We start from the raw sequence: 11,624 nt of genomic DNA on the forward strand, positions 1-11,624 counted from the left end.
GGCAGCTTAGCAGGAGGGCTCAGCAGCAAGAAATGCTCTTTTTGCAGTGGCTCTTTTGGGTTGGATGTTCCATTTGGTGTGGGAATGCTTCCAGGAATCCAGGTGGGTGGGACTGCCTGGGATGGAGGAGGGTGTGCTCTGCCCAGAGCAGTGGTGGCTTTTAGCTCAGAGCATTTTTAACCTTAACCTCAGCCCATCAAGCTGCTCCACAGCTACATTTGTTGCTCCACATCACTGAGAAGAGGTGAAGATTTTGGTGAAGATCCCTCAGGATTTGACATCCTTATTCTCTGATATTTGGGCATCGTCATTCCCCAAAATCTGGACATCCTTATTCCTCAGTATTTGGGCATTCTTATTTCCCAAGTATCTGGGAATAACTTTTTCCTTTATATGAGCATTTTTATTCCTCAGTCTTTGGGTATCCTGAATTCCCCAGGATTTGGGTGCCCATGTTCCCCAGTATTTGGACATCCCAATTCCTCAGTATCTGGGCATTTTATTTTTGAGTATTTAGTAATCCTTATTCCCTGGTGTTTAGGCATCCTTATTTCCTGATATTTAGGCATCCTTATTCCTCAGGATTTGGGCATCTTTATTTTCAGGATTTGGACATCCTTATTCCTCAAAATTGGACATCCTTATTCCTCAATACTTGGGTATCTTTATTTTCCATTATCTGAGCATCCTTATTCCCTGGTATTTGGACATCCTTATTCCCTGGAATTTGGACATCCTTATTCCCTGGTGTTTGGTCAACCTTGCTCTCCAGTATTTGGGCATTCTTATGTCCCAGTATTTGGACATCCTTATTCCCTGGTATTTGGGCATCCTTATCCTTCAGTATTTGAACACTCTTACTTCTCAAAATTTGGACATCCTTGTTCCCAAGTATTTGGGCATTTGCATTTCCCAAATATCTGGGAATCCATATTTCCCTCTGTTTTTCCTTTCTTTTCCCTCACTATTTGGGCATCCTTATTCCCTGATATTTGGGCAGCCCTGAATTCTCCAATATTTGGGAATTGTTTGGGAATTTTTTGGGAAAGCTGGAGTGAGCAGTCCAAGAGCTGGCACAGCTGCACCAGGGATCAGGAATGTGCCTCGCTGTTTGCCCACCTAAATCCCAATTTTTGGTGCCTGTTCTGGCTGGGTGCTGCTGATGACAGGAAGAAAATGCCATTCAGAGGGAATGGCTGACCCCATTTGGGGAATCTGGGAATTCCCAGGGTGGTGGGGTGATGGCAGCACTTGGGTACAGGTCACTCAGGAGCTGTGCCAGCATTATTCCAATTAATCTCCAGGTCCCCTCCATCAGAGCTCAGCTCCTGGCCTTAGGCAGAAAAATCCTTTCGGATTTTAAATTATTATTTATATTTTTATTATATTTTTATATTAAATAGATTATATTTTATATTCTTCTATTTTATACTATGCTATTTTATATATTAACCATAAATCTATAAAATATATTTATTTTAATATAAATTATATAAATATAGAATATAAATAAATACAATATCATAATAAATATAATAAAATTATATTACATAATAAATATATAATATAATAAATTTAAAATATTTTTATTTTTATATATACTTTCATTTTTATAAAAATATTTTTAATTTATATTTTTGTATTTTTAAATTTCCTTTTAAAATTTTATATTTAATTTTTATTTTATTTTTATTTTTAATTTATTTTTATTTTTAATTGTAATTTTTTATTTTTATTTTAATTTTTATTTTTTATTTTTGTTTTATTTTTTATCTTTTCAATTTCCTGGCCTTCCCATCATCACGGGGCTGCTCTCACACCTGCTGCTTTGCCTGCAATGAAAGCAGTTTCATGGCACTCCCAAGGGAATTCAGGCAGTGCCTTATTTCCCTCACTTAATGGCACCTGTGTGCCTGGATAATGGGATTCCTGCCTTGGAGCCCCCAGGTTAATGAGCCCTTCCTCATTATTTTCATGCTAATGATGTTTTACACGGCCAGGACGTGGATAGTGTCTCTTTTGGGCTCTGTGCTGTAATTACAGCTCGGGATCTTGCCAGCTTGTTTTGATATTTGTCTGCTGTGCAGTGGGTTATTTATTACAAACCCACAGGTTGGGTTTGTTCCAAAGGGTTCAAAAAGCTGGAGAGGGACTGGGGACAAGGGGTGGAGGGACAGGAGCCATGGAATGGCTCCCAGTGCCAGAGGGCAGGGATGGGTGGGAGATTGGGAATTGGGAATTCCTGGCTGGGCTGGAATTGCCAGAGCAGCTGTGGCTGCCCCTGGATCCCTGGAGGTGCCCAAGGGCAGGTTGGAGCAGCCTGGGATGGTGGAAATGTCCCTGCCATGGCAGGGGTGGAATGGGATGCCAGGGCCTGCCACCCTCCCAGGGAGGAATTTCTTTAGGTCATCAATGACACAATGAGTGGATGAACTGCAGATAATTCACCTCCATGGTTTCCAACTCTCATGGAAGCCTTTCCCATCTTCCATCACAGCATTTATCTGTCTGGGACTAACACAACCACTGCAAACCTCACCGTGAGCTGATGTATTTACAGTTGATTAAGTCTGGCAAAACCCCAAAAAATTTTAACTCAGGGATTTTGAACTTATTAAACTTCTGTGAGTTTTAAAGAGATTCTTTGGGTTGGTCATGGCTCAGAGGAGTGAGGACTCTTGTTCCCTGTACCTAAAATGCATCCCCTTGTCCAGCAGCCTTGGATAAGCATCTGTGAGGGGCTGAGGCACTGGAAGAGAATTCCAGAGAAGCTGCCCCTGGATTCCTGGAAGTGTTCAAGGCCAGGCTGGACAGGGCTTGGAGCAACCTGGGACAGTGGAAGATGTCCCTAGGCATGGCAGGGATGGGCTGAGATGGGATTTAAGGTCCCATCCCATCCCATCCCATCCCATCCCATCCCATCCCATCCCATCCCATCCCATCCCATCCCATCCCATCCCAATCTCTCTATGATAAAACCAATCCGAACAAAAAATTCGGAGGTTTCTCCTGCTGCTTCCACACCTTCCAGGGGGCACAGTGGGGTCTCCTCTCTCTGGGATTTCAGAGCTGCTTTTGTGCTGGAGCAGCTCCACCAGGGCTGTTTGCTGGGGTGGGACATTCACCAGCTCACTTTGAAGTGTCACCTGCTGCTTTTCTTTTTGTTATTTGTAGTGGAGGAAACTCCCTGGTGTCCCCAGGGGTGGAAATGCTCTAAACCCATCACCTGAAGGCCCCAAAATGTTTCTCCTTTCCACTTGAAGCACCTGCAGAGTGGCTGAGCATGGCCTGGGGTGTGGTGGCTCCTGGGAGGCTCCTCTGGGTTGCTCCAAAGTCACCAGCATTGTCCCAGCAGGCCTGTGTTCCTCTCAGGAGGGTCCCACCCTTCCCTCACCGTATTTTTGGGGCTGTTTTCCCCATTTTTGTGTCCTTAGGGCTGGCTGTAGTAAGAGCGAGGCAGGGTTTCCTTGGAGGAGGGGTGGCAGCAGGGTTGGATACACGGAATTATTTCAAGGATCAGGGCTGTGACAGCCATACAGATGTTCTCAGCTGTCCTCCCTGCTCCCATGGATCCTAAACATGGAAGTCCCTGAAGTGATTCCCTGCCACTGGAGCAGGTCCTGTCACAGAATCCACAGAATCCACAGAATCCACAGAATTCACAGAATCACTGGGCTGGAAGAGACCTTCAAGACCATCAAGTCCAACCCAGCCCCAGTGATAGTAAAAGGGTTTTTAAATCATGGGGATTTAGGGTTAAAAGGAAAACTAAGCTTAGTAGGCCCTGGAAAAATAAACACCCTAAGCACATGAAGAACTTGTACTTGCTAGAACTGCACCTGTGCAGCTAGTACATGATAAATTATATAATTGTTAGATGTGATGATTGTTTAGTTATTAAATATAATTACTGCTTAATCGTAAGAATAATCATGAGAGACTGTGGTCAGGGACCTAAGAAAGATCATGAGAAACTCATGGTAATGTATACAATAGAACAATATAAGTTTAATAATTAATATGTAAGTTATATAATGATAGAATATAAAATACTTTCAGCTTGAAAGCCGTGTCAGAGTCAGATTTGGGTTTGTTCCCCGACTCCCAGAGCTCTTAACAAAAGCACCTGCATGGAATCATATCCTGTGATTATTTGTGTTCTGGAATGTTGGAACTCAAAATGTCCCTCAGACATTTTTGGAGGTTCCAGGCCCTGGTCAGAAGCATTTGAGACCCTGGCAGGCAGCTGGAAACAGCTGGGATTTTGGGTTTGAACCATGGGATGAGTTACCAACTTTGCAGGTGGAACAAGCAGTCACAAAGGGTTAGATAGGATAGTAGAAGTAGTTACAAAACAGAGGGGAAATTTTTTAGTATTGTACAGGGGGGTTTTAGCACCTGTACAGGGGGGGTTTTACTTTGTACATGGGGGTCAGAAGTTCTAAGATGGAGGAAAGTGGGCTGATCCTGTTCTTCCTCCTTCTTCTTCCTTCCCTCCATGTTCTTGGTGATGCTGGCACTCACAGATTGGTTTAGAGTAGAAAAGCACTTTGTAACACAGGTAGTAGGTATTGGGGAATAATTGTAAACATATAATACATAATATATCATATAAAAGACAGCAGCAGCCCTGGGTGGGGGGAGGTAGAAGAGGACACACACAGAGAGGATGTCAGGGTGTGTGTGTGCCTCTGCCTGGGCCGCTGATCAAACAGCTGCAGCCTGAGAAGAAAATCTTTTAGATAACTTGCAATAAACTGCCTTGAGACCAAACAACAAGAAGCTGCAGAGTTTTTCTTTAAAAGCACAAGTTAGAAGAGAAACTTCACCACCACACGAGACCCCAGACCAAGCCCGGGGTTCTCACACCGGAACGCTGACACCAACAGCTCAACTCAACCTTGGCACCCAGTGCCACGTCCAGGCTTTGTTAAACACACCCAGGGATGGGGACTCCACCACCTCCCTGGGCAGAACATTCCAGAACTTGATCATTCATCTGTAAAAAACTTTTTCCTAATATCCAACCTTTATTTCCTCTGGCACATCTTGAGACTTTGTACGAAAGGGCGCAACATGGAATTGTCTAGGTTGGAAAAGCCCTCTAAAGATCGAGCTCTCAGCACTGCCAATCCCACCACTAACCCGTGTCCCCAAATGCCACATCCACACATTTTTGGAACCCTTCCAGGGATGACATTTGCTGCCTTTGCAAAGCCTCTGTGGCACCCAACCCAGTCTTGGTTGAACCTGCTGCTTTTCCAGCTGCTGTGCCAGAACCACAGCGCATTTCATGGTGTGGGACATAGTAAAAGTAAGAAGATTTTTATAAAGTTAGGAGAGGAGGTTTCAGAAACAGGAAGAATAGAGAAATTAGAATTAGTTGTAGTTTTAACATTTGAAGGTAGGAGAAGGTTACAATAGTATAGTAAATAGCAAATAAAGTGAATAAGGACATGAAACAATCGCTTGAGTTTTAAGTTTCGTTAAGATAGACTTCAAAACTGTAGAAAAATAGGTTTAGTAGAAGATTTTAAGCTTAAAAATGGTGTACTGTGTATTGTTAATAGAAGGCATATAAGTAAGTATTGTGTGAAGTTACATGTACCTTTAGTGATTGGTTAGAACAATTGTAAGCTTCAGCAATATGCTGTTGGCTGGAAAGTTTTTAAAATGTTCTGTAACAAAGAAATCTGCTGCTGGCAGGACGTGAGCTTTTGTTATCTTTCTGTTGTCTCAACTGTGTAATGCTGAGACGATGAGGCTGATGTTGTAATAAAATTCCAAGGAACGTCTCTTTCTGGTTGTGAAAGAGGAAAAACTTCCCCAACACCAATGGTGCCTCGTGAGGAAAAATAGTCATTTCAGAATCTTTCACAGACCATTCAGTCATCAGTGTCAGGAACCCCAGATTAAGAAAATTAAAAGAGGGAAATGGGAAGAGGGCTGCGCTCTGCTGCTCAAACCCTTCTCCAGCCACCAAAAAAAGATGGGAGAGATGAGATGAAATGAGAAACCCCCATGGAAACAATGCACGGGCTGAGCTGAACCTCCAGCCAGGAGCTGGGCTGGAGCATTTTGGCAGCATTCCCCAGGAGATGCTCTGTGGGGCAATGCTGAGCTCCAGGATGGTTTGGATGGATGGAGATGAGAGATCTCTGAAGGCTGCTCCTAGAATATCAGCTTTATTAGAGATGGAGCAGCTTGGAGCTGCCAGACGCAGCACGTGGCAAGGCTTGAGGGGATGGGGGACGTTGGGAAGGATGGATAAATATAATTATCCATAAATAACACAGCCAGGATGAGAACAGCCCTCCCTGCTAGCCAGACAACGCCCCTGCCTACGGATGGGTCCAGGGGTCGAGTGAACTGTTCCATCTCACCCCCAAAATGTACAGTTCACCCCACACCTGTGACCCTCCCCTAAAACATCAAGTGCTGTGACCCCATTGGCCCCAGCCTTGTTCCAGCCCACCTTGAAGCCCCTGATAAGGGGCTCTGAGGGGTCGGACAGCCTCTTGGAACTTCTCCTCCTCTCTTGGAACTTCTCCTCCTCTTGGATCTTCCCCCTCACAGGACCTCCACCCTTTCCTAGAGCATCCTCTTGTCTCTCCCCTCCCCATCCTCTCAAGCCTGGCCACGTGCTGGGTCTGGCAGCTCGAGGCAGGACCTTTCTCCATCCCCAATAAACCTGATACCCCAAGAGCAGCCTCCAGAGATCTCTGTCTCCATTCACCCAAACCGTCCAGAAACTGTCCCAGCGATCGCTACAGAGGGAGGGGAGAGACAAGGGGCAGAGAGGATGCTCCAGGAGAGGGTGGAGTTCCAAGGGGGTGGGGGTTCCAAGAGAGTGTCCAGCCCCTCAGAGACCCCTTATCAGGGGGCTTCAAGGTGGGCTGGAACAAGACTTGGGCCAATGGGGTCAGACACCTGATGTTTTAGGGTAGGGTTACAGGTGTGGGATGAACTGTACATTTTGGGGGGTGAGATAGAACAGTCCATTTGACTTTTGGACCTATCTGTAGGTAAGGGCATTGTCCAACCAGCAGGGGGGATTGTTTTCATCCTGGCTGTACTATGGCAAATCTTTTGCCAGGCAATTACATTCATTCATCCTTCCCAGCGATGCTCCTTCCAGCCCAGCACGAGCTCTGTGCAGCACACTGTTCAATCCATGCCCTGTGCACCCTCCAGCCTGCTCGGGGCTGCCAGCAGCCCTGGGCTACTTGCCCACTGACTGGAACCTCTTCCTGTGCTGAAAACCTCGCTGAATGCAAGCAAGAAATGTCACTGAGGGCTGGGCTGGCCCGGCACAGGGCGGGGGGACACAGGAAGGAACCTGGGGATGTGGCACCCGGCGTCTGCGGGGTCTCCGCTGCCATAAATGCTGGTCCTGTGGAGCTGAGTTTCATTTTCTCTTCTCTTTCTTTAAAGGCAGTGAAGGGCCGAGAGGAGCAGAGCTTCCCTTCGAGGCACAGAGTAGCAGAGAGATCGGCTTCTGGTAAAAAACAGCCCCTCCTCGTGCTCCCCTCCTCATCCTCACACCCGGCTGGCCCTGGCAGGACTCGTTCGCCAAGCACAGGCACCAGTGCCAGGGTGATTCTGTCTGTAAATCCCATAGATTTATGTGGGATCTCATATAAATCCCATAAAACACCAGAATGGAATGGAATGGAATGGAATGGAATGGAATGGAATAGAATGTAATGGAATGGAATGGAATGGAATGGAATGGAATGGAATAGAATAGAATAGAATAGAATAGAATAGAATAGAATAGAATATATATGTAACAGAATAGATATGAAACATAATATAATATATTTATATATATAATATATAATATATAATATATAATATATAATATATAATATATAATATATTATGATATATGATATATATAGTATATAGTATATAGTATATAATATAGTATAATATAATATACATATATATATTATATGTAATATAATATGGCTGTAATATCTAATAATATATACTAATATATATTATTCTGTTATCTATTATATAATATATCATGTTTATAATATTATATATAGTCAATTATAGTATATACTATATACTATATAATATATAATACTATAGAATACGGAATATGGAATACGGAATATGGAATATGGAATATAATATGTTTATATAGGTGTATATATAATATAGAATATATATAGTATAATTATAATATAGAATATGGAATATGGAATATATAATATGGAATATATAATATATATTTATATATGTGTATACATATTTAGTGTGTATATATACACATACATATATAAAGTGCCATGAAAACCCGTTTTTGAGCTGGTAAGCAGCCCCAGTCAGGCAGGAGCACTGCTGGGACGCCCTTGCTGCTGCCGGAGCTGGGTGCTGGGGTTCTGCTGCCTCTGCCAGAGCTCACTGCTGGCAGAAGGTGCTGGAAAAACATCCGGGATCCAGCCTGGAGTGACCTTAATGAGCATCCCCCGCCACCCAGCAACAGGAAGCTCCAGCATCCTGTTTAGCATCTCAAAGTGCAAATTGGCAGCAGGGACAAAGGCAGGGAGGCCAAGGGACCCTGGACACACACTGGGCACCGGCAGGGGCTGGAGGATGGGCAGGGAATGAGTCTGGCACAGAAATCCTGGGTTTTGTTGCTGTCACAGCCTTTCAGGGAGCAGCAAACACCAAAGCACAGCTCAGCTGTAGGCTGCAGCCTGAGCTCTGGACAGCCCCAGTGCCAGCTAAGTGGCATCCCTGCTCTGGGGACAACCCTGGCACGGTGTCCCTGCCCCGGGGTGGCATCTGCCACCCTCACCCTGTCATTTGGATGGCTCTGACACTCCACACGTGCCACCCCAGCCCGTCCCAGCAGCTGATCCTGGTGTGTTCCTGCCCGCAGCCCGTCCCGGGAGCCCTCCTGGCCTGCCCATGGCTAGCAACAACACTGCTAGCATAGCACAGGCACGCAAGCTGGTGGAGCAGCTGAAGATGGAGGCCAACATCGACAGGATAAAGGTAGGGATTCTTGGGAGATGCCTCTGGGAGTGCTGGGAGGTGGTGGCTGCTGCCCAAAGCACGTGGAGGGAGCTGGGATGTGGAACCAGGTGAGGATGCTCTTGTTTTAAGTGATCCTGACAGCCCTGGCTGAAGGCAGTGGGAGATGGCATCATAGAATCTGGGAATGCTTTGGGTTGGAGGAGACCTTAAAGCCCTTTTTGTTCCAACCCCCTGCTAGGGACACCTTCTGCTATCCCAGATTGCTCCAAACCCTGGTGAGAGGCAGCTGGAAGCATCACCTGGAGCCCTGTGGGGTGGTGGGAAGGAGGGACTGTCCCCAAGGCATCTCAGATCCTTGCTAAGAGCTGAAATCCAGGGAGAGGAGTGCTGCAGGGCTGGGGGATGAACTCTGGTGCCTTGGGAGCTGAAATCCAGGGAGAGAAGTGCTGCAGGGCTGGGATGAGCTCCAGTGGCTTGGGAGCTGAAATCCAGGGAGAGAAGTGCTGCAGGGTTGGGATGAGCTCTGGTGGCTTGGGAGCTGAAATCCAGGGGAAGAAGTGCTGCAGGGTTGGGATGAACTCTGGTGCCTTGGGAGCTGAAATCCAGAGAGAGAAGTCCTGCAGGGCTGGGGGATAAATTCTGGTGGCTTGGGAGCTGAAATCCAGGGGAAGAAGTGCTGCAGGGCTGGGATGGGCTCTGGTGGCTTGGTGCAAATGCAACTCTACAGCTTGGGAGCTGAAATCCAAGGAAAGAAGTGCTGCAGGGCTGGGATGAGCTCCAGTGGCTTGGGAGCTGAAATCCAGGGAGAGAAGTGCTGCAGGGTTGGGATGAGTTCTGGTGGCTTGGGAGCTGAAATCCAGGGAGAGAAGTGCTGCAGGACTGGGGGGATGAACTCTGGTGGCTTGGGATCTGAAATCCAGGGAAAGAAGTGCTGCAGGGCTGGGATGAGCTCTGGTGGCTTGGGAGCTGCTGCCGTGTCTGGAATAAGGAGCGAGGCTGGTGGGTGAGGGCAGGAAACGCTGCTGTGGATGTTCCTGCCAAGGGATGCGTGGGAGAGGCAGCAGGGATGAAGTCAGTCCTTGTCAGGTGAAGGCTGGGAATGGGGGAAGGCTGGGAATGGGGGAAGGCTGGGAAGGAATGGGAATTCAGGCTGCCAGAGCAGCTCAGAGCCCCGTGAAGAACCAGCCCAGGACCAGCCCCGGCAGGGACGCACTGCCGCTCTGTCAGTCAGGTTTTCATCCCAGACCTGATGTTCCCCGCCCAGGGATGCTGCCAGCCCTTCCCTGCTGGTGGCACCTCTCCAGGTGGGATGTCCCCAGCCTGTCCCTAGCACAGGGTTCCTCCTTTTGCAGGTGTCCAAAGCAGCAGCAGACCTGATGGCGTACTGCGAAGCCCACGCCAAGGAGGACCCTCTATTGACCCCCGTCCCGGCCTCAGAAAACCCCTTCAGAGAGAAGAAGTTCTTCTGCGTGATCCTGTAAACCCTGGAGGAGCCTGACGGGCACTCAGGCCACCCTGAACACTGATGTAGAGTTTTTAGGAATGGGGACGACCTGCTGGTCTGCAGAATTTAAACAAAAATAAGTTAAAAAACACGGCCTGGAAGCTACAGAGATGTGCATGTTTAAAGAACCTGGCCACCTTTGGGGGAATCAGATGATCTGCATTGCAAGGCAAAAGATCTGAAGTCTGTAGAGTTGCCTAGAAAGAGAAAAACAAACAAACAAACAAACAAACAAACAAACAAAAACCCATGTAAAGAATAAATCGGTGTCACTTTTCTGCTCACAAAATTGTTTGATTGTTCCATATTTAAAGCACCAGAGCTGTGCTGAGCAAAGTTAGCTGCTAAGGATGTGTATAACCTTCTTGGAATGATATTGTCGGTTTCTTTCCAAGCTAATATTTTTGATTTAATTTGTCAGATATATAGCGACAGGTTAGGTGGCTGTGCTGTTACTCAATGTCTGGTCTTGTGCTTTTTTCATTTCTGGCCGTAGCGTAGCAGGGCGGGTCGAGGGGACGCCAGCAGCTCTGTGTCCCCAGCAAACCCCACTTTTGACCATTCCCTCTATGGTTAGCTTTGGTTCTGCAAGTAGAAGTGGTTCCCGTGTCGTGCTTGGTGCTTCCTGGCCCTGTGATGACATTCAGTGGTAGTGCATGAGAGTTTAATTCCGTCCGTCCGCTCCAGACTTTTCTTTTCTAGCGCTTGGCACCACGTGCTGGTGGAAGGAGCCGTAGGGAGGGAACAGAGGCGGTTCTGAGAGCCAAGAGAGCTCCTGAGATGCCTTCAACGTGCCTGAAATACCTCCTGCCACAGGGCACGTGCCAGCCCGGGCGCAGGGCGAGCCAGAAATCCAAAAATCAAAGTCGACCGCTTCTTTCCGGGTCTTTCCTTTCTCCTGCACCTCTGTGCCTCTGCTCTCCTCGCTTGGTCCTGCTCTTTTCCCAGTTCCTGGTAGCACTTCCTTCCCTTGGGGCTGGTCTGGAATGCTGCTGGGATGTTGTTCAGGGCTGGGGTGCTGCTCAGTGGTGGGATGCTGCTCAGTGGTGGGGTTCTGCTCCATGGTGGGATGCTGCTCCTCCATGGAATGCTGCTCCATGGTGGGACACAGCTCCATGGTGGG

At 47.1% G+C, this 11,624-nt stretch overlaps 1 protein-coding gene across 1 annotated transcript in view; it reads left to right on the forward strand.

Moving 5' to 3' along the window:
* GNG2 (G protein subunit gamma 2) overlaps positions 1 to 10,946 on the forward strand; it is a 28,735-nt gene extending 17,789 nt beyond the window's left edge. Inside the window, exons 2-4 of the mRNA XM_021538449.3 lie at positions 7,435 to 7,501; positions 8,900 to 9,015; positions 10,350 to 10,946. Coding sequence (XP_021394124.1) covers positions 8,929 to 9,015; positions 10,350 to 10,478 — 216 coding nt within the window. The 5' untranslated portion in view covers positions 7,435 to 7,501; positions 8,900 to 8,928 and the 3' untranslated portion in view covers positions 10,479 to 10,946. The remainder of the gene's footprint in view (positions 1 to 7,434; positions 7,502 to 8,899; positions 9,016 to 10,349) is intronic.
* Positions 10,947 to 11,624: the final 678 nt, after the last annotated feature.

The sequence above is a fragment of the Lonchura striata genome, chromosome 6 (assembly GCF_046129695.1).
Source record: "Lonchura striata isolate bLonStr1 chromosome 6, bLonStr1.mat, whole genome shotgun sequence".
Taxonomy (NCBI): domain Eukaryota; kingdom Metazoa; phylum Chordata; class Aves; order Passeriformes; family Estrildidae; genus Lonchura; species Lonchura striata.